At 38.2% G+C, this 22,687-nt stretch overlaps 1 protein-coding gene across 1 annotated transcript in view; it reads right to left on the reverse strand.

Annotated features, from left to right (window-relative positions):
* Window positions 1–229: 229 nt before the first annotated feature.
* Window positions 230–22,687, reverse strand: part of GALNT2 (polypeptide N-acetylgalactosaminyltransferase 2) — a 97,814-nt gene continuing 75,356 nt past the window's right edge. Inside the window, exons 8-16 of the mRNA XM_074167267.1 lie at window positions 22,299–22,386; window positions 18,405–18,492; window positions 17,746–17,849; window positions 12,054–12,180; window positions 8,052–8,144; window positions 7,764–7,847; window positions 5,864–5,990; window positions 1,701–1,820; window positions 230–385 (exon numbers count right to left, since the gene is read on the reverse strand). Of these exons, the coding sequence (XP_074023368.1) occupies window positions 230–385; window positions 1,701–1,820; window positions 5,864–5,990; window positions 7,764–7,847; window positions 8,052–8,144; window positions 12,054–12,180; window positions 17,746–17,849; window positions 18,405–18,492; window positions 22,299–22,386 (987 nt within the window). The remainder of the gene's footprint in view (window positions 386–1,700; window positions 1,821–5,863; window positions 5,991–7,763; window positions 7,848–8,051; window positions 8,145–12,053; window positions 12,181–17,745; window positions 17,850–18,404; window positions 18,493–22,298; window positions 22,387–22,687) is intronic.

The following is a 22,687-nucleotide window of genomic DNA, read 5'->3' on the forward strand; positions in this document are numbered from 1 at the left end:
GAAGTCTTCACACCAAGAAGGAATTGTGCTGCAGTCATGTTCAGTGACATCTTTGCAGTGCTCCAAGTCTCCTGGATCCCTGCTGTCAGCTTCAGCACTCTCCTACTTTCAGATAAAGGTGGAATACTGAGGTATATAAGTTCCGTGGAAAGTTTTTAAGAAATACATCAGTAATTCAATCAAAACTTTGCCCAACGTCTATGAAACAGCACTTTGCTTGTAAGTCCTTCTACTGCTGCAGATTCAGTGTGAATTTCCACTGTTGTGACAAAGAAGGACTGCAGATCTCCACGGTGAGACCACCATTTTTGGCATTTCGGCTGTCTAGACAGAGGTTGCTGCCAACGTGCCTCAGTTTAGAATTGCTTTCAATTTGTTCCCATTTCTGGAAGAGAAAAATACAGTTACTGAGCTGGAAAAGCAGGAAAAAGATGAGTTCTACATCCTGTCATTTGAAGTCTTCATAAGCTTTCCTGGCTTGTGCTTAGGAAAGCTGTGAAAACTGCAATAGTAGTATGCAGTTTAGATGATCCTTGAATATGAGTATATAAGTTCTGGCGAGCCTTGCCAAAAAAACTGTTCATTCAGCTGACACACTGCAATAGATACAGAATAGAGAAATCATTTTCCTCTACTTCAGCACTTCTCAAATACGCTGTCACACCATCTTACCTGTGTGACACCTTCAGTCTGAAGAAAGAAATAAAAATCACGAAACCCATCCACAAAACACAACAATTCTGAACATAGAGAAGCAAGAAGCACAATCACAGCAAGAAGACAACTTCACAGAAATCTGTCAGACACCTTACAATTATACAGAAGACAACCAGTCAATCTGCACTGTCAGAAACTCTTTGCCCAAGGTGATGCCAAGGACAGAGTAAATACCAAATACAGGATGTTAAAAAGAAAAAGCTTTTTCTGCTGTATTTCTCACATATTGTGCCGTTAAATCTTATCAAGATAATCTTGATTCCTTTGTTTCCTTTTCTGAAGAGTGGCAAGAATATTCTTCCTTCATCAAGGAATAGCCTTTCATTTATCTGTCTGCAAAAATTGAGATACAGAAGCAAGAAAGCTGGCAGACAACCAGAACTGATGACTTAGCAGAAAGAGATGAATTGTTATAGGACTAGATCAAAAAGATGGAATGACTCTGCAAATGTGATTTTCCTCAGCCATGGGAAATAGGTGAAGTTACAATGCTGTATTAATAAAAATGAGTTGAACGAGTCTAGTACCGTTATAAGCAGGTCATAGCTGAAAAGAGGAAAGGAAAGCCAAATCACACTGTTATGACACATAGACTACATAATCTTCAAACTTCACTGAATAAGACCTTTCAAAAATACATTGTGGAATGTATATTCTATTTAAGAAAACAGATACGTCAGTTGAAGACTGTTACACATCGATGCTGTTAGGTGACACCTTCACATAAGGCCAGCGTTGGGATAAAACCTCTGTATGTTCTTAAAAGATTGTCACTGGCATATGAAAAGAACAGCTTAGTATGCAAGCTACTTCCTGCTGCTCTGCCCAGATGTCACGCAACCTAACTTTACACACACAAACAACAGCGAGACAGCGATGAGTAGAATGGAGAGAAGATACAATTGCCAGGGCATGTTCTTGGATTCTCATTCACAACCCTTGTTTTTCCCACTGTTTGCAGAGCGCGTTCACAACATACTAACCTGTCTGCTGTCGTTTTCCCTACAGCCCTGAAGTTTTATTAGCGAACCAGGTGCTCTGTCCACAACAGTAAGGCACAAATCCATGTGTTTCACCGACTTGTCCTTTGTTAAGGCCCACTCCTAGAGAAAGGAAGAAAAAAGTGTACAAAATTGTATATACAAACATATGGACAAAGTGCACACGCAATCTCTGCATATAATAGCACAGTTAATCTTGTAAATAGCTATGTATAAGCATTGCTCATTATTGCTTCCCATAAAGCAGGAGAGGAAAAAAGATCCCCTTCAAACACAGTAATTCCAATTGTTTCAGTATCCCAAAGTCAGCACAGGGCTGGGCTGGCTGTTTGCTCCCTCTGCTGGCTTTGCACAAGTACAGCAGGCAGTCACACAGGTCCTCAGGTTTAAAACATTTGTCCAGTTATATTTTTATTTATCTCTCTCTATATATATATATGTATGTATGTATGTGGGGGTGTGTGCGTGTATTACATGCTCCCCATATTTCTATGGAGGATAAATTTATGTACTATGTACTACAGTGAGGAAAGAATAGTTTTTAGTATGATAGAGACCACCAGAAAACAATACACAAGAGGGCCAAACTCAAGGGCAGAGAAAGATTATTACTTCCTATCCAAGGCATGATGTACAACAGAATTTTCTTGAAATGCATTTAAATATAAAACTCAAATAGAGAGCAAAGAAGAGCTGTTCTGTATGTATTGTTGCCCAGCTTGTTTGATCTCAGCATCCGTCTAAAGGTCCTGATCTTGCACTGATGTTCAGACTCTCCATGCCCTTCTAAAGGTTTGGTCTCCAGGATCTAGACTTGTCTTCATCTGTCTAATTGTCCTTTGAGAAAGAAAGCTGATCTATCCACTGAAGCCACACTAATTATCCAATTTGTTCTCATCTGTACTTAAAATGGCACAATTAGCTTTTCTCCAGCAACTAAAGAGGATTCAGAGTTGTATAAGACAAAACCCTAGATACATTGGGCCAAGCCTGGCTACACTTAAATGTTATTTTGCAAGCAATCAGTGTTTCAGAGAAAAATTAAATTACTAATCCCATCCTATTTTATTATTTTTTTACCTCTTTTCTGACACCATAACTGAATTTTTCACTCGTGTAATCACTTTTAAACTCAGCAGATTTAACAGTTAAATTTCTTTGAGAACAGATGCTCAGGAAACAATCAGAATTTTAAGCCACACGATTACATGTAATTGCCATCGTACAGGTAGCAAGCCATTAGATAGGTACCATATTATGCAAATACTAGAATAATTACAACTATGCAAAACCAAGCAAAGGCAGGAGACTCTGTGTATCCCTTTGTCTCCAAAATCCTTAAGCTGAAAACTTTTCCTTTTGATATGTTAATCTCAGATGACAGCAAAAGTACTTGCCTTCTCAGTTCTGTCCAGTTCCCAAGATGTCAACAAGAATCATTAATAACCACTTTTAACAACTTAAGGAATTAAACAAGTTATTTTCAGAGCTTATCAGGAATCACAAGCGACCCTGAAACAGATGGCCCCCTTATAAGATTTATACTGAATAGTGACAGCTGAAAATACTGCTAGGGAAGTCGTAAAACTTGTTTGAGAACCCTGCAGTCAGAGAAAGTTAGAGCCTTGACAATATTGCTTTATACATCTTCACCCTTCCATCAAAAGGCTGCAAGAGCCCCAGACACAACAGAGATCACACAAGAAATTAACACATTTAAAAGCCACAGGTACTGCTTCACAAAAAGCTCCAAGCTCTGCTGCTGGAGACAATTATGTGACAGTCCTTTATGTTACGAAACTCGGTGTATAGATGCTTTCCTCCAGCCATCAGAAATTATGACTAGCTATAATGGAGATAAGATTAAGCAAGTTCCACTGCACCAGAAGAGAAATTGCAAGCAGTGTACGTGCTTAGGGCATGGGATGGAAATAGGATAGCTCTATGTAACAATTTGAAAATCAGGACACCTGAAAAAGCCTGTGTCATAAATCAGAAATATAAAGTTAGTGGAAGACCACTAACCTGAAACCTTCCCCTAGCACTTAAGTGCACTTGGCTTTACCTTTAGCTCCTTACCATAACCCTACATATTTGTACCTAGCTGTCAAATAACCACAATTTCTTCAGCCCTTCAGAGTTGCGCATCTGCCTTTTTAATCACAGAATTCTAGTAACCTCAGCAGGGGGGGTGACAGGGCAAAAATCGAATTTTTACTTAAATTTTGCATTCTAAATCATGTTGAGCATAAGGCAGAGTACACTCTTCAAATTATAGAAGGCGGCCTATAATATTTGAGTACTCTTAATCCCAACCCCCCTCCCAAAACGTCTTGATAAAAATAGGTACAAAACACATAATACAGATTTAATGATTCTGGTTCATTCCCTATCCCTCTTCTCCCATGCTGTTCATTCTTTCCAATCCAACACGAATTATGCTTGGACATAAACTCTTTTTTTGACCCATTCTGCCTCTTAATCTTTCTGCATGGCCTCTCAGATATGTGTTCAGAGCAAGTGTATATTGCTTTGTCAAGGTCAGCTTCACAGAAGAAACTACAGAGAAAAGAGGGTCAGATACAGGGGAGGGGAGTTTGAAAGAGGAAGATAACTTTGTGTATCTATAGAGAATATACAACACCACCAGAAACTTCCAAGATTTCTGCACCAAGGAAATTCTGACATGTCCACCCTTTCTCCTAAAAATCACTGTGGTGTTATGAAAAGATGAGTGTATTTTCATAAAGGTAATAGAAAAAGCCTCCCCAAATATATTCTCTTTAATGATAGGGAAAAACAGACATCTCAAATGTATGATGGCAAGGCATTCAAATTAACATAGAATCATAGAATGGTTTGGGTTGGAAGGGACCTTAAAGATCATCGAGTTCCAACCCCCCTATCACGGACTGGGACACCTCCCACTAGACCAGGTTGCTCAAAGCCCCATCCAGCCTGGCCTTGAACACTTCCAGGGATGGGGCATCCGCAACTTCCCTGGGCAACCTGTTCCAGTGCCTCACCACCCTCATAGTGGAAAATTTCTTCCAGATATCTAATCTAAATCTACCCTCTTCCAGTTTGAAGCCATTATCCCTTGTCCCATCACTACAGACCCTTGTAAAAAGTCCTTCTCCAGCTTTCTTATAAGCTCTTCAGAGACTGGAAAGCCACTATAAACTCTCTTCCAGAGCCTTCTCTTCTCCAATATGCTACATCTTCCAGAAAATAACCCCTTTATTCTAGTCTTTAGCTGATTTTAGGGTTTTACCCTTCTAATTTAAAACAGAGTGAGCAAAATTCTGATACTCATTCAACAGTTGATTTGTAATTGGTCAGCACTCCATTTTAACAGATGTACTTGAAGTATTAATCTTACATTTGATTTATAGTCAGGTTGATTCTGAAAGGAATTTAGTGACAAAGCAGCTCACAGAACAGTGAGCACGTATGCATAGACTTCATGATAACTAAGTCACAACTGCATAAATAGATTCTTTGAAATAATTAATGCTCTCATTTACAGATTTGACACATTTGCAATTAGTTTAAAAGTAGGATTAGAAAGGATTTGTTAAAACACTCCCTTTACTGTGAGTGAATAGGATTATGACATTTAGAAGAGCCAAATAGGGATTTAAGACAGGTTTGGTTTTTTTTTTATATCCCGCTACCACAAATTGGAAATGATTAATAGGGCATCACAGTAAAGCATTCTTCTGTTTTGCTGGCCTTAGGCAATATGCTTAATACAACCTAAATCTTTTCTGAAGTAAAAATCCCTCCCCAAAAAAACCCACACCAATTCTTTGAAAAAAGCTTTCTATACAAGTATAAAGCTCCTGGGAAGGAAGTTACTGGCCTCTAGTGTAAAAGCAAATATTAATAGAGACAAAGGAAGGGGATAATCTGATGCACATTGAATGAATCTCTAGGCTTAGATTCTAATCCTGAAAATGCAAAATTATATTTGAGGGAGAAGTTATTTAGCCAATCTTTTATATTAACTGATCTGATGATTTGGGTTCATCTTCCTATCACCAGCACACAGTACCTGCTTGAGTTAAAAAGTTTCGCTTATTTTTTTTATTTATTTAAAGATCACATACTGTGGGGAAAAAAAAAAAAAAAGGCATACAGACCTGGTTTCCCCCGGCATTATGACATTCATAAACTCCAACAACACCATCTGCAAAATGGCCCAAAGTGTCAAGGCAATTGGTACCCTGCTGCAAAGCCCCAAAAGCTATATCTTGATGATCAGGTACCCTAAAATAAAACCAGAAATATCTGCTTAATGCAGGTTTTTTGTTGGTTTTGGGTGTTTTTTTTTTAACTCCTTGTCTTTACTCGGAGTATTTTTAAGATGACAGGTTAAACATGAGTGATGACCACTATCTGGAAATCTCAATCATCTTCTGAAGAGGGAAGGCAATTATCTCATCATGAACTGACCAAACGAGTAAACTTGCAAGCTTAGGACAGAATATAAAAAGACCAGAAAATGAGGATGAACATATAAATTCAGCACAAAAAGCAAATTAAAAGATGATTTAACATCATCATTTAAGGTCACTCAAGCTTAATACTATCAGTTACGGTCATCAAGCCCTCTTGTTCTTTCAGCCAAGCTAGCTTGTGGCAGAAATACAACATTTTACATTTTTCCCAAACTGTTGTTACTGAAGTGTTAGAAAAGGGGTTAGGAATAAAAAAAAATATAAAAACAAAATCAATGTTTTGCTGATATCTATTTTCTAATGCTTCCACATAAAGTACACTCACATAGTATGGAAATACCGAGGCAAACCCATGAACCAAAGTGAAGTTGTGCAGTAGAGTCCATGAGTTCATGTCAAACAGTAAGGCAAGGGCATATTAGGTCCTTTTAAAACTTCAGACTATAATACGAGTGTAATAATTCAGCCCAGCAGAATGAGCACGTGAGAGATGACAGAGTAAGACAACATTACACTTAAGTAATACTTATGGTAGCACATTTTCCAGGAGAGCTCGCAAGATATATTTTTTTCTGACAAATCAAACAAAAGTAAATATACTCTGGCACTTTTAAGAGAAAAATAAAGAACAACTTACTTCCTCAGCATCATCCTGGTTTATGAGACTCTTTAGTATGTGCGGTTCTATACGTGTTTCACTGGGCTGTAATGGCTGGTGCTTTTGCATTCCAAGCTGAAATGCCACTAGCAGTTACCTGACTCTACTGACATGAAGTGCCCCCAGGAAAAAAAATGAGTATTCTTATAGGCCAAACACAGTATCTTACAATTACACTACCAATATCAGGTTGACAGCAGACAAACTAGTTTATAGGCTCATATCTGACAGATATTTGTTAATGGGTTATTGAACAAAAACCTTTTTATCCTTTCAAAAGTGTTTCTCTTTGAGGATTTTTCATTACTTAAGATGCATTCACATTACAAGGACTGTTAGCAAAGTTACCTCTCATTTCCCTCTTCTCATCCCCCCCTCAAAAGTTAGTGATTATCCAGTGACAGCGAACGAGAGACAGAGAGCAGAAGACTCAGTTTCTTAAGTCTTCAGCATCTACCCTGATCTGCCATACGAACAAGGCTCTCTTGTCTGCCGACTCCTGTTACTTCTGCTGTGCTGAGATTCAGCCTCCTCACCCAATTCGGCATGTGCTTTGGTGAAGGCAAAAGCTTTTAAGGGGCAACAACAGGATACAGAACAATGCACTTTTAAGCAAACGGCTTGTGTAGGACACTAAATTCAGGCTCATAATTTGAGTCCTTTGGGCACTGTTCTCTAAAACACCTGCCACTGCAGCTGCAGTCGCGGTAAGTAGAAAAAGGAAAAGGAGCTTACTAGGGGAAAAACATCTCTTTATGAACGGAACTAACAAAAAACAAAAGAAAATAAGCCTGCAAATCATTTCTTTCATGAATAAATTAAAAAACATCTTTTACATCCAAGGAAGGGGAAAGAGTAACTGATGATTTCTGGGGAGGGCAAAAAAGAGAACCCCATACTATCACCAATTCAGTCAAAACTCACCGTAACTCAGGATAAACATTTTCAAGATACCACTTGAAGGGTTTGCAGCTAAGTCTCTTTCTGAGTTCCATTCGGCTTTGAATACTAGAGGGGAAAAAAAAGGAGCAGTATTCAAAGTCAGGCTGCTGTCTTGATATACATTAAGGAATACACAGAAAACTCAAGAAAGTAGAACTGTAGAACTATATCTTAAAGAGGTAACACATGAGAGCTAGCACTGCTTTCACCTCAGAAGGTGCTGTCTCATGAGGAATAAATGAATAGGGCAAAGAAGCACTTATGACTTACTTGCCATAAGGTACATTCCTGGCTGAAGGCACTGCTGCATAATAGAAATTTTTATACTCATCCATCCAGACTTCTGCTGCCCTGCGTGTGTTTCTAGGAACAATCACATGAGACACACAGGTTAAATTTTCTCTAGCTGCAATTAAACCATGTTGTTTATCCTTAGGTTGATTTTAATCCCTCCTAGTACTACATAGTCAGCTGCCTCACGCCAGGCAGAAGATTCCCTATTAAAGATCCAAGTAATAGAAAACCATTAGAGAGTAACATAACTGAAATCAATGCATTTAGAATGAAATAATGTTTTCCACACTCATCACTGCTTCAGGTTTTCATCCAGAATTTAGTACGCATCTTGGAGTTCTTCCTGTAAACTTCATGGAAGCTGTTAGGTTGTTGTTTGTTTTTTTTTTGTAAGAGTAACTTGCCAGAAGCCAAATTCAGTGAGTGTTCACCTGGATAACCAAGCTAATTGGAAACAAAAATCTCAACAATTTGCAATATTTAATAATATTTTTTACCTTTCTGAAAACATATGCTAACACAGGCAAGACATGTTTCAGTCTTCATCCTACTTCTGCTATTTAAAGCTATGAACTAAACAAGTCTGCTGTAGCTGAGGTAACGGAGGAGATCCAGTAATTAGAAAATAATTTTAATGCTAGAATTCCTGCATTTATGTAACTGGTGTCTCTAAATCTCCTTTTGGACTGCCAGCGGGTAATGCCTTTTACATAGAAGCCAGGGGATGGAAAAACTCATTTACTTTTATTGTTCATAATTTTATGCTTAGAACATTAATCTTATTTCACTCGCAACTGGCATGCTCTGAACTTATTTTACATTTGGCAGTAAGTTCATCTAAAGCAACTGGAGTAAACTCAGTCAGCCAATAACTTTTTATATGATTTTCCAATTCAAAAGATAAAAAATAGCCAGTATAAAGTGAGTTGTTCTTGCCAGCTGCTGAGAAGGAAGGACATGGGGAAGGAAAAAACCTCACAAGACAAACCTCAATCTTTTTTTTTTGTTTGAGGACTGATTTCTCCTTGCAAAGATTCCTTTAAGTTTTTTGTAAGCGAAATCCCATTCCATCCAGATGAGGGAGCTATTTCAGTCTATCTTCACTTCCAGTCTCTCAGGCCTGCGTGAGAGCCAGTCACTCAGCACCTGCCCCTGTTGCTTCCTCAGCAATCAGCTTGGCTGCCCACAGGCCAAACAGATTTTGGTGGTGGGAGAGGAACTATTAATGTTTGCCAGGGTTTAACAACTCCAAAGGCAATTCCAAGGCCAGAATGCATGCTTTCATCATCCTTCCCCATACTCAGGGATAAACAGTTCAGGCTTAGTGTGACATGAGTACGGAAACCATGTAGATGCTGAGAACTGCCTAAACTAGTATGACCCCAGAGAAGGCAGGGCACTGAGGAACACAACATAAGGTGTATTCAACACTTAATGCTGAGCCACAGTCAACGAAACCTTGCACTAAGAGATCAGAGGTAGCTTTGCATGGAGCTGGCAGACCAGGGTATGCAAGGTTTATTAGCTTGTCTGAAGTCGTATATTAAGGCAGTGCATAATGGTCTAACAAAACCTGCCAGACAAGCTGTATCTGCCCACACCACAGAGCCAGGATGTGGTCTCCCGTCTCATGAAACAGGACTCCCAGACTCTCATCCAGAATCACTCATTTGTTTTGGCTGCCAAAAGGCAGTGCATAAAGACTAGTCAGTTAAAAATAGGATGCTCTACTCCGAGCACTACCCCAGAACAAATTGCATACAGTCAAGGGACAGATGATGGTATAAGATAACAAGTCCTGACTGCAAGACTAGCACAGATTCCATGCAGCAAGTTTCTTGGCACCATGATCCAACAAATATCTGATAACACCTGTACTACATGGGCATCCCATTACCTTAGGTTTCTTGTTCTGTCATCGCTAAAACTGATTTTAAGGCATTTTGTTACATTTGATGCCCAAGAAAGCTGACCAATGAGGAGACCTTCAAATATACAGCAACTTGTCAACCCTGCTTTTAAGTGATATGCAACTTTTCCAGGTTAATTTAAAAATAATTCCAATGAAACAAATTTTAATGGCATTTCAGAATTTGAGACAGCTGGACAGCTAAGGACACAGGTAATAAACCACTTGCAGAGTATGGTAGATCTGGAAAGGGATGTAAGTACCCAAGACACTAATTTTCAGGCTTCAGCTGTCCTCACCATTCAAGTACACATGGGATTACTTTTTAAAGTAATTTTGAATACAAGTGACTGGAAAACACAATGTGACTTTAAAAAAGAAACCTCATAGCAATTGTCAGGACATTTAAGCGATCAAATCAAAATGACGATTTGACTTCACCACAAAATCCAAAAGCTTTAATCCCAGTATGAATGCAGAACCTTCAATCCCTGCTAATATGATGCATTTCTGATGCCTCCTGTACCCTTGCACGCATACAGCCACATCTTTTTCCTACTTTTCAGTTGAGCTATGTTTAAGTATCTATTTACATCACAAGAAAAGCAGCATCTTGGCAACAGCCCAAGGATGGAAAAGCTGCAGAGAAGTGGGAAAACTGCACAGCTTATATATTTATTTTTATTAACTATGCTCCTTGTTATGACACTGTAATTTTAAAACCTACCATGACATTAAAACAGTTGGATCCTAAGCCTACAGAATACAGTTTAATTGCTAGATCTTTCTACCCTCCTGATGCACACTATGAATACTGGAATAGAGATGTGACATATTAAGATGTATATTTCATTGCTAGCTTTTGTTTTCCTATAAGTGCTATTATTCATTTTTCACTGTAGCATAAAATACAGATCTCAAAGAAAAAGACCAGAAAAATCCCTACTGGAACTACTGGAAGAAACAGGACAATGACTTTATTTTAGCACAATTAAATTCATCAGAGTCATCTTGGTGGCGCAACCAGTGTGGAAGAGAAGAATTACACCCTAAGGAGGTTCCTCAATCTAAGGTGAAACACAAATCCAAACATATTGGCAGCATACAACATTTTCATGAATCTAAGTACACTGTGCTCTCTGCGTTGCTTCATGTTTAAACCAAGTTTGGGCTCCATATCCCTTCAAGGATAAACAAACAATTTTCTTTGCAGCTCTTAACCCACAGAACCTTTAGCTGAGACTTGTACTTCTTCAGCCCCCGACACTCAAGTCCAATTCTCTAAACCAAAGCCTACAGTGGTTCTTCAGCTACAACTGACAGAGCCTTGGTCAAAACCTCCACCATACACTCATGCATTACCTTCATCCATATTACTTAAAAAACACTATGATCATGAATCAGGATTGCTATTCTCAGTCTATAGAGGAGAAACTGAGGAAATAGCTCAGTATTTTAGCAACCGCTGTATGTTTTATCAAAAGCAAAATTAACAGGCATATTAACCTAATCAGTTTCTTAGATCTACAGAAAAAGCATTTTTAAACATATCACAGGAAAGGCAAATATGATATAGAATGAAGTTGCCAACAGAATGGCACAAATGCCAGAATCAGTCTACATAATCATTTGCATATCACATACTGATAAAGTATTAACAAAAAGCAAGCAAAGCATATTCATAACAGTGTATTCTGGCTCTTAATGAATGATGAAACTGTTTCTATAAAATGAAGATTTATGAGACAGTTCTGAAAATAAAGCCTCCTTTAAAACCAAATAAACACAAAGTTCTCAAAATTTATAGAATGCCAAGCTAAGCATTTCCTTCTTTCCCAGATTCTCAGGCTGCGCTTACTGGAATTTTCCCTTTTTGAACTTTTAGGTTCTTCTCTCAATCTGCATAGTTGCCTCAAAGTAATTTATTTCCTTTTAATTAATAGTTTTCCATGCTAGGTAACATTGCAAATATTTCTAAAGAAAAGATCCTTAAAATGAAATTACTGCCACCTGCTGATCATCCGAAGAAATCCAAAACATTGCTATTTAGCTGAAGACTTGACAGTTACCTTGCAAACACAGTACCACTCCCACCGGGAAACGTGTAAGGATGCTGTTTACGGAATACGTGACCCACTCTGCTGCAAGGGATGATTTCTAGGCTGCCACCACATTGCCAAACTCTGAATGAGATCTCTGAAATATAAACATGAAAGACAGACCTACATCACAAAATACTGTAAATTTGTAGTATATGATTTACAGAGAAGGCTTTTAGTGATTATTGTTGAGAAGATCAATAAGATGGTTTTCTGATAAAATCTACGATAAGGGCATATCTGAGCATTTGTTATTCTCGAAGCTCAGGAGAAATAATCATATTAACTGAGAAGCAAATCCCTGTGTATTCTCTTATCTGAGGTTAGCAGCATTCCCCAAATTCATAAACCACACTGCAATTTCCCAGAGTAAGGTAGATCTATATGTACTATTACTCCCATTTATCTAAAGGGTAAGCGACAGTAGGTACGCATAACAGATAAATTAATGTTCTAGCTTATAGCAGAATTTTTTAGCTAAAGATGGAATAACACGGTGGACAAAATCATGGCTCGATAAAACAATCCATAGATTAGAGGTGCTAACTTATAACAGCAGATAACCAGACACTCCTGAACACTGGCTGTGGAAGGAGTTATATTAAGTCAATCTTTATTTGAAGACAGACTGAACAGAAATGCAACTTCTGTAAACTGAAGGTTATGGACAGTACACCTCTAAGCCAATCTAGTGAGGTCAAGAAGGTCTAGAAATATTTATACACCTTTCTCAACTTAGACCTTTGACAGCAGAAGTCACCTAGTGCTGACAGAGAGCTTTTCTTCATTCACTCCAAATAGGCACAGTAAGAAGGGTGCTTCTAGTAGCACTGTTTCAATTTTGATGTTTCCCCTTTTAGTCCAACAGCTGCTACCAGTTACAGAGTGCTACCCTTAGTTTCAAGCCTCTTCATAATCATTCAGTATCTTTCCACAGATTAAAAAAAAGTTATAATAATAAGCAGCTCATTTAAAGTCAGTGTCTACCTTTTATGACTTTTAAGTGCCATTTCTTCCCCTGGAAGCCTTCCTCCCACATACACAAAATAAGTCATTAAAATAGCATTACCTCAAAAATTAAAAAAAAAAAAAAAATACAACCAAAACCAAACCCGAATCACAGGATGGTTAGAGTTGGAAGGGACCTTAAAGATCGAGTTCCAACCCCCCTGCCGTGGGCAGGGACACCTCCACTAGAGCGGGTTGCTCAAAGCCCCATCCAGCCTGGCCTTAAACACTTCCAGGGATGGGGCATCCACAACTTCCCTGGGCAACCTGTTCCAGCGCTTCACCACCCTCACAGTAAAGAATTTCTTCCTAATATCTAATCTAAATCTCCCCTCTTCCAATTTAAAACCATTACGCCTTGTCCTGTCACTACATTTCCTCTCCGGCTCTCCTGTAGGCTCCCTTCAGATATTGGAAGGCTGCTATGAGGTCTCCCCGGAGCCTTCTCTTCTCCAGGCTGAACAACCCCAGCTCTCTGTCTTCATAGGGAAGGTGCTCCAGCCCTCTGATCATCTTCGTGGCCCTCCACTGGACCCGTTCCAACAGGTCCATGTCCTTCCTGTGCTGAGGACTCCAAAGCTGGACACAGTATTCCAGGTGGGGTCTCATGAGCGCAGAGTAGAGGGGTAGAATCACCTCCTGAGACCTGCTGGCCACACTTCTCTTGATGCAGCCCAGGATGCAGTTGGCTTTCTGGGCTGCCAGTGCACATTGCCGGCTCAAGTTGAGCTTCTCATCCACCAACACCCCCAAGTCCTTCTCCTCAGGGCGGCTCTCTAGCCATTCTCCACCCAACCTGTATTTGATTGCCACGTCCCAGGTGCAGAACCCTACACTTGGCCTGGTTGAACTTCATGCGGTTTGCACAAGCCCACCTCTCAAGCCTGTTAGAGACCAATTAGAGAATGCTAGAGACCATGTCTTCTTGATGGTCTGTCCACAGAAAAAGGGAGGGAGGGACTGTGATTTCAGCTGTTGACAGTGCAAGTTAACTGTCTTTCTTCTGAATGGCCTTTGCTTTTACATGGAACATTTCCTATTTGTTTTACTTCAGTGATAAATTCTGTTGCATCGGGGCCAATTAGGCATATTCATGAATCCTAGACAGTCAGCATAGTCTAATCTCCAGGCAGATCATCCTCCAAAAAATATTAATGACAATATTGTCTTTGCCAGTAACTTACGGTCGTGATTTTCCAGTTAAATTAACATGGAAAAATAGGCAAAACTATTTTTTAAAGCAATTGAACATGACATTCTCTGTACATTCTTCATAGCACTGACTGCATTCCTACAAGTCTTATTTTGAACTTAGAATGAAAAAAAAAATGCGAATCACAGTAAATGACTGGTCAGCATTTCTATTAAGTTAGTAACAAAAGCACTTCCATGTTTCTACCAGAATAAATTACGCATAGATAGAAGACTTCAGGCTTTCCCATATCTAGCTCAAATTTGCTCCCATGCTTCTCAAAGTGTGAAAGCAGAGGAATAATGGTTTTCTTGTACCACTTTGAAGCATTATTTATGGAGTTTTGCTAGCAAGTTCAGACAGTTATTAGTCCACCATGAGGGGATGCTGCATTCAGTGAGGACAGCCTAGTGAAAGATGACAGGGAGATCTGATCAAAGATAAAAGCTTTTGCATTAGACAAGCAAGTGCAGACTAAACACTCAAAATGTAGCATGAGACTTATATAAGTATTAGGAAATAAATGCCTCTGAAATGACGTAAAGTGAGATTCTGGTTAAAAATTAAGGTCAATGCAGTACGCTAAAGCTCTTTTTTTTAAATTATGCATTTGAAGGTTTAATCAAAAAAGTCATTGTCATCTATTAAATGTATGTGGGCATTGAAAAAGTATTTTTGTTTAATAAGTAATTTAGAAATATCTTCTGTCAACTTTTTTCATTATCCACAGCTTCCTCTGCTGTGTAGATGATTTTGATTAATTCCCCCTCCATAAATTCCCAGAAATGTAAACCTACATGTATACTTTCCAGCACTTTAGATTCCGAAGATTCTCAAAAAAAAAGTCAAAATGATGAAAAATAGATCTATAGAAAAGAGAGCAAAGGACTACTAATAGGAAGAAGCAAACTAATTCTATTTACACCAACATGGCTTCTAAGGTCTGCATGGATTTTTAAAGAAAAAGGAATGTACAGCAACTAAAACGTAAAAACACCCCATAAATTCCCTAAAGACATCTTTTTGCCCCATTCAAACAGTGGGAGAAGAAATGTTACTATTGTAACAATTTCAGTGAACAGTGTTTCATTAAAAAGGCATTAACAGCATGTCAAACACTCTTCAGTTGCATGAGATTTTGTTACATCTCTCAATAACAGATTTGCTCTTTTTATTGTAATGTGCCAAGGACCCAGAAGACAGGGAATGTCTTACTTGTTCCCTGATTTTAGCAAAATTACTACAAAAAGCACGGGTTTTCAAACTAGACCCAAACCTTCTAATGGTCCATCCAGCTCTCCAGTGTACTCCAATCTTCCTCTGCTTGTCAAAAAGCATTGTAAAGATTCTGAGCATTAGAGTTTAGAATTCAAGACAAGACTGAACAAACCTTGATCCACGTTGTACAGCAAGCACGTGTCATCAGTCAATGAACTGAACAACAAACTGAAAATGCACCATGTCTTCACGGTAAGAGCTGTCTCTTGGCTAATTTAAGGAAAATACTGCAGGCTCATCTTGAAATTTGTGAAGTTGAGACTATACTAACATATGAACAAAATCTCATATAAAAGCCGCTCTGTACCTGCTTGAAGGAAAAATGCTGGGTTTTATGAAGCATAAATATAACATATAGAATTATTTTGCAAGTCCATCTAGCAGGTTACTTGCATGAAACATCAAGCGGCTCATCCAGAGATACACTTGAGAGTAAAAGGCCTGATGAGTGCACATGTTGAATTTTAAACTGCACTACACAGATTTCCAGTATCTGGTGCATATGTCGTTTATTGCCAATAAAATCATATGCCACGTGATTTTTACTCATCTTCAGTTAGTCTGGCAGCTATGAACAAATCACTAGCTGTCTGCTGTACTGACTTTGCCTTTTCAGGGAGTAGAGAAAAGGTACCCCAAAGTCTCCATCTCCTCCTCCTCGTGGAGGAGGGGGAACAGAATGCAGCAGGACTAACATAAACAGTCTTCTCACCTTGAGTAAGGAGCTGTTGCTTGCGCCCTTTCCTGCTATCAAGGCCTCAATTATCAAAGCAGCTGCTAAATTTTCAGGAAAAACCTGGTTGCTCAAGTACATGTTTGCAGCTAATCAAATATTTAAGTGCTCTAGTGGCAAAAGAGGTTTTCAAAGTGAATGCAAGTATTGCTGTAGTAAGTTTATCCAATGACTTTCCAGGACATTTAAAAAATGAAAAATTATGATATTTATATTAATACAATTTAGGAATATACAGCCATAATAGTAGGAAAACAGAAACACAGAAAGTTATTGTTCAAAATACGTAAGAGCTTTCTTCGAGTACTGCATAGGAAGGTCAGAGACTGGACTGTAAGGATGCCTCTTCCAGCCTTTAAGTTCCCTACAGAAGCATTAAACATTTGGTTCCCATGTGTCCATACTTCGTGTGCTGTATACAGCAGACACTTCCGTGTAGGCCAAGCATATGCTCAATGCATATGTATATATCAGTAACTCAAAATACTCATGGGTTTTTACAAGTTCAAGGTACTTTAGGATTTTGCAGCTAGCACGTGCAGTAGAGAAGTTTCTATCCTTAGAACTGGTCCTAAAAACACTATTTCAAATGTCTGAGATGCATCCCTACCTAAAAAAACTAAATTAACGACAGACTGGAAGTCTTGAGAAGTTGTACAGTTCTGGTCCTCCCAAATCTTTTTTGTTTTAATACAAGTATACCAGTCTTAACTGGAGAAAAACTTGGTACGATACTGTAATGCAAAGCACCAAAAAACCTACTGAAGTCAGATCTAACAACCAGGTCAAAGAAATGGCTAAAGCACAAGTTCTCTCAGCCCCTGCTGCCTCTTCCCTACTCACTTAAAACATCTGAAAATAAGGAATTTCAGCAAAAATGCCTTCTCAACCATAGTTATCTTATAGGGATAAAGTGGGCGTGTAAAATTAAAAAACTCACCAAGTTTAATACTATTATAATGCCTGGCATCTAAAGTTAAGACACAGATTATTCTTCAGTCAGCCAAGTTCTAATTGATTTCTTAAGGTGTATGTGAGAACATTAAACTCATGAACTCCTGTGTTCTACTTCTCACAATTAAATTTCAGTGACTTCTTAAAACATGCCTTAAATTGCCAGCATTTAAACATTATTGTATTTTAATCAATAACTTTAGATAAGGATATGACTTTCAAACAAGATAGGCAATTACTTTCAAAAATGCTATCTACATTTTTTAACAGCCAACTTCCATTACAATTCTCTCATATTTAACATATAATTCCGAACTTGTTTTAATCCTTTCATTGAAACAAACCTTTTGGATTTTGCCAATAAAGCATGTGAAGATTTAACTCTGGTTTTAACCCTCTTCACACAAAATCAGGGAGACCATGACTCTGTGACAGTAAAGGCAATGATGAAACCTGCTTTCTTTTAAGACTGATCCGAAGGTAAATAATATACATACCTAAGTTTTCTCCACCCCAGACATCCATCATCATGTCATACTTCCCTAGTTCTTCAAAATAGGATTTGTCCATCACAAATAACCCACCAGCTATCATGGGTGTCCTGAACAGACAAGAAAAAATAAATCAAATACATACAGAACCATGAACTGCGATGTAGGTATTATTTGCATCTCAAGGCTAATATCTCCTTGAAAAAATTTCCAATGCTTTCAAATGCAACTGATTTTGCATCTATCACTTCAGATGTTGTCTGCACAAATTTCTATAGCATATAGAGTGTTATGACCACCTTCTGAGACAGTTTCCAAATCTCCATTTGGCTCACAAGTTCCTCATGTGAAGGGTGGCAATTTGTGCCAGCAATAAAGCATTAAAACTGATGCTGTATCTTTAGCCCTCAAAACATACCAACTTTAAACAAAGTGACAACCACTTTTTCTTAAAGGGAAATAATCTACTAGTGCACTCTCACAAATAAATTGTATTTGAAAGAGATATTTTAGAGTCTCATAATGCTACATAAATACAAATGAAATTTCAATATTAAAGAAAGCTATAGTAAAGATCCCCTTTCAGACTCAGAGAAGATGATTTCTAACTTTGCTTAGCTGCAAACTACAATCTTTTAGAGGGAGAGGTGGTGGTACAGACATACTTTATGGGAGCAACTGGATTTCCTTGCCGTGCTCTTCTTTGCTCTGGTGTCATGTAATCCCATTTGAACACGAGGTTCCAATCAAAGCCTTCAAGAAAAAAAAAAAGAGTAGGACATTAAAAAGATTACAGACATCATTCAACTTGTAGTAACATAATGTTGACTAAAAACACCAGGAACTGTTATTTAAATATATACAAACTTCTGGGTAGGAAATAAACAAGTAGGAGTCCAGATGAAAGGTAAAGAAGTTGACAGGACAATAAGAAAAAAAAAAAAAAAAAGGTAATCTCAAGTACAAAATAACTTTGATTTCTCTTGTTGCCATCTATTACACAAAATAAGAAACCCAGTCAACAAATGACAAAGCAAAAGCCTTGTATATGAATCCGGTGTCTCATATCCTTACATCAAATAGAACATCATGTGAAGATCTTCCAGCTATTTCAAATGCACCCAACAGTCTGTACTTTACAATTGCTTTTCAACTCTTATCAAATGATTACTTAAAGCCTGTACAAACATAAACATGTGCTCTTAGTACTCCTCTATCATCAGAAGCTCTATCAGCAGAAGCTCTGTATCATGAAGGTCACAACAGGTTATATAACTCCCACTTATTAACATTCATTTAGCTTCCTGCTTTCCCACTGCATGCTTTAAGTGCTTCACTTCTTAAATCTGAGGCAAGTGCTAAAGCACCAAAATCTTACTTCCCTTATGTATGTACACGTATGTGTGTACACACACAGAAACAGCTGTTCCAGTCTTTTGGCGAGTTTAGCACAGAAGCACATAGAGATCACTAGAACAGACAAGACCAGCTGGTCATCTACAGCAGCAAGGTTGTCTACCTGACAACCATTTGAATTCACTCCTTTAGGCAATAATACACAGCTGGTATAAGACAAACTTCCTATAGGAAACACTTCCATAACAATTTTTGAGCTGAGTTATGCCCATAAGCATGAACATCTATTAAAAAAAACTACAGAAGGTTCATAGCCCTCTACCACCACACCTAGCAATCAGCCTTATACAGACTGCCTGCTGCCACACACATTTAGATTCTATTAGGTCATATAAGGAAAGATTTCCAGATTTACGGTGCACAGATGGCAACAGTTTTCTTTCTCCAGCACAAAGATAAAGCAATTACTTTGTGGAGAAGTGAGGAAAAAGCTAAGGTAAACAGACAAAAATTACAGTCCTACAAACTGTCTGCATCCATAAATGTGCATGGTAATGACTGATGCAGAGAGTTAAAAACTAAGCAGTTTTCATTTTAACTCACAAGATACTTATCACGTACACAATACAAAAATTATCCTGAACAGGCTTTACAGCACACATGCCAACTCTTTCTCTCCATGTTTGAGTATTTAATGAAGTGCTGCACTGTAAAAATGAAAGACTGTCTAACTACTCCAAGTAGCAAAACGGTAAAATGGCTACAATCGATAGTACTGCAAAGCCTCCAGCATGAAAAGCAAAATGAGCTCCAGTATTTCCATGCAGTTAAAAAGTCTCATTTCATCATACATACACAGCAAAACTACTTGCATCTGGGAGAACTTGAAAATACCTACTGTTCTCCAGCAGAAGCTGTAGAGATAGAGTTACATACACTCCAGTGAACACAAGGGGTCTCTTTTGGAACACAGCACTCTGTTACAAACTCTGAACAAGTGCATAAATTGTCTACCCATAAAAACTGTTTTTCCATCTCCATTTTCACTGACTCTGGGAAAAATCTGCACTCAATGAGATAATATCAGTAACTCTGTAAAAGGAGTATTTTTAAACACAAGTGCATATCCAATATGAAATTCTATCCAGTGTAAACTGCATCATAGGCATACTCTAAATTATTAGATCTCAGTTAACTACAGTTTATTCCAGTAATTAAAGTATTTCTCAGGGCGGCATAAACATTTTCGCAAATCCCCCCTCAAAAAAAAAAATTGTAACATGAAGTGCATGGATTTAGTATCGGTCAGACTTGGGAAGTATTTCAGCCCTGTCAGTTATAAAAAGTTTGTAGCATTTGCCAGGTTGCTTGTCTTGGGTGACTAAGTCCTTTCAAAACAGGCCAGGCACAACTGCTGTCCCAGCTGTCTCAACTCTCCCTGCTTCAGCCACACAGATATCGCATCTAAGGTTGAAAGCATAGTTTGGTCTCCATGTTCAGACTTGGCCCCAGTGAGCATCCTGTGATGCCAAATGCTGTAGTGCCTTTAACATGGTAATCTGTCCTCTGGGAACTGAAAAGAAATATATTATTCATGTTTTAGCAGGCTCCCAAATAGCTTTAAACACTGGTATGTGCAACATTTCTATTGTTAACATTAAAAAAAAAAAAAAAGACAGCCTCTCACTCTTTAGTCCAGAAGTATGAAGGCTCCACACACTTTAAATTCTTTTTTTTAAAAAACGAATCTATTGTGTGCGAGAGGACAAAATGAGCACTAGAAAGTGAAAAAGAAAAAATGGGAAATGTACTTCCAAAGATGAAACATGAAAAGCAGTAACAAGTGAAATGATCTCTCAATCTTCTCCCACTTCACTTAAGAAGAATTAAAGAGCATGAACCCCGCAGGAACCAATCGAAGGTTTCAATGAAAGAACTCCTCCTCCTACTGCAGACAACAATAAAAGCAACATAATGGTATAGAGATTTCCATACTCAAGGCATAATGAATAGACTGGGTAAAAGCCTAAAGGTTTTAATAAAGCTGGCACACAGACAATAGCAGAGACCCATCCATTAGCATACTGTGAATATACGCACTGTAGGTGTCATTTCAGAACATTAATTAAAAGGATATAGAACCTCTCACCTCCACATCACTGACTAGAAATTGAAGCATATGTGCCATTATGCGAATATTGCTTTTATTTTAGTATACATGAACAACACTTGGTGGCCAGTTAGGGACTGACAGAACAGGCTCAAAATTGTTTTTTCCTTCCTCACTCATTCAGAAAAAGCTGAAACACTGTGGGAACAGCAGTGCATAATTTCTATATTGTGGCTCACCTTCTATCTTTGTGCAAACAGTTCAGTTTCCAGAGCTGTGGCAACAATTATTTCAGAAAAAAAAAAAGAGAGGGTATGGTGTGTATGTACAGAACAGCTATTTTAAATGCTAGATTCTTGCTTACAGTGAAAAAAGGGGAGGTTTGTTGGGGTTTTGGTGGGGAGTTAGTTTTTTTTTCTTGTCTTTTTTATTTTGAGAGCTTCACAAGACTTTTTACTATTTGCTGTCAGCAATTTATGCTAGCTAGACATAATGAAACTGTAGTACTTCTAAACTCAATTTAACAATAAATTTTGTAACTGTAAAGGTATAAATGCTACAAATTTTCAAGGTCACATGTTGCTCTCTTCACAGTTACAGATTACGGCCAACAAAAACATTCAATTTTAAAACACATTTCAAAGCTTTCTGCTTATTCAGAAGAGTTTGGTTTTTTAAGCAAACCAGCATCTGGAAAAAAACTCATAGGCACTGCATTGCTGATGGGTTTAAGTTAGAGAGCAATTAAAGCCTATCTTATCTAAAAAGAGAATCGTAAGCTCTGGCCATAAGCTGCTTGCAACACATTTACACAATCCTACAAAGACTGGAGTGAGTACTGCACATTGGAAAAAGGCAGCGTAAACTTACAAGAATTAGTATAATAAAGATGAACTGTTTTAAAGCAGGAGACATTACGGCCAATTAAAATCCACACCTAAAAACAACTGACCTATAGAACTTAAACTAGGTATATGAAAGGGAAGAACACTATGTTAAGTGCCCATTCCACAACTGCAGTGATTATGAGCTTTGATTCTTAATGCTTTTTAAAAAAAAAAAAAAAGATTTGTATTCCAGTACAGGTACATACCGCCTTTTAAATCAGCTGACGCCCCCACGTACTGGAAGTTGTCCATATTAATTACATCAATAATAGGAGACACAACTCTGGTCTTGTCCTAAAATAAATATTAGAAAGTAATATTGAAATAATGAAATCAATATATAAAGGTTCAGGCAGGATGAGATGTTGAACAGTTCAGCAGATTTCATTAGCAAGTCTCCCCCAGGTCTCCCTTCAACTTATGGCTGTGAAAAGCTAGTGCTGTGAATAGCATTGCTCAGCATTGCTTCAGAAAGCAGAAACCACATGATATGGCTGGGAACCCTCTTTCTCTTCTAGGCTACTTAGAGTCAAGTAATCCCCCTCTTCTGACTTGCTCTCAAAGAAGGCAGCAAACTTACAGTTCTAAAGGCAGT

The sequence above is a fragment of the Numenius arquata genome, chromosome 2 (genome assembly GCF_964106895.1).
Source record: "Numenius arquata chromosome 2, bNumArq3.hap1.1, whole genome shotgun sequence".
Taxonomy (NCBI): domain Eukaryota; kingdom Metazoa; phylum Chordata; class Aves; order Charadriiformes; family Scolopacidae; genus Numenius; species Numenius arquata.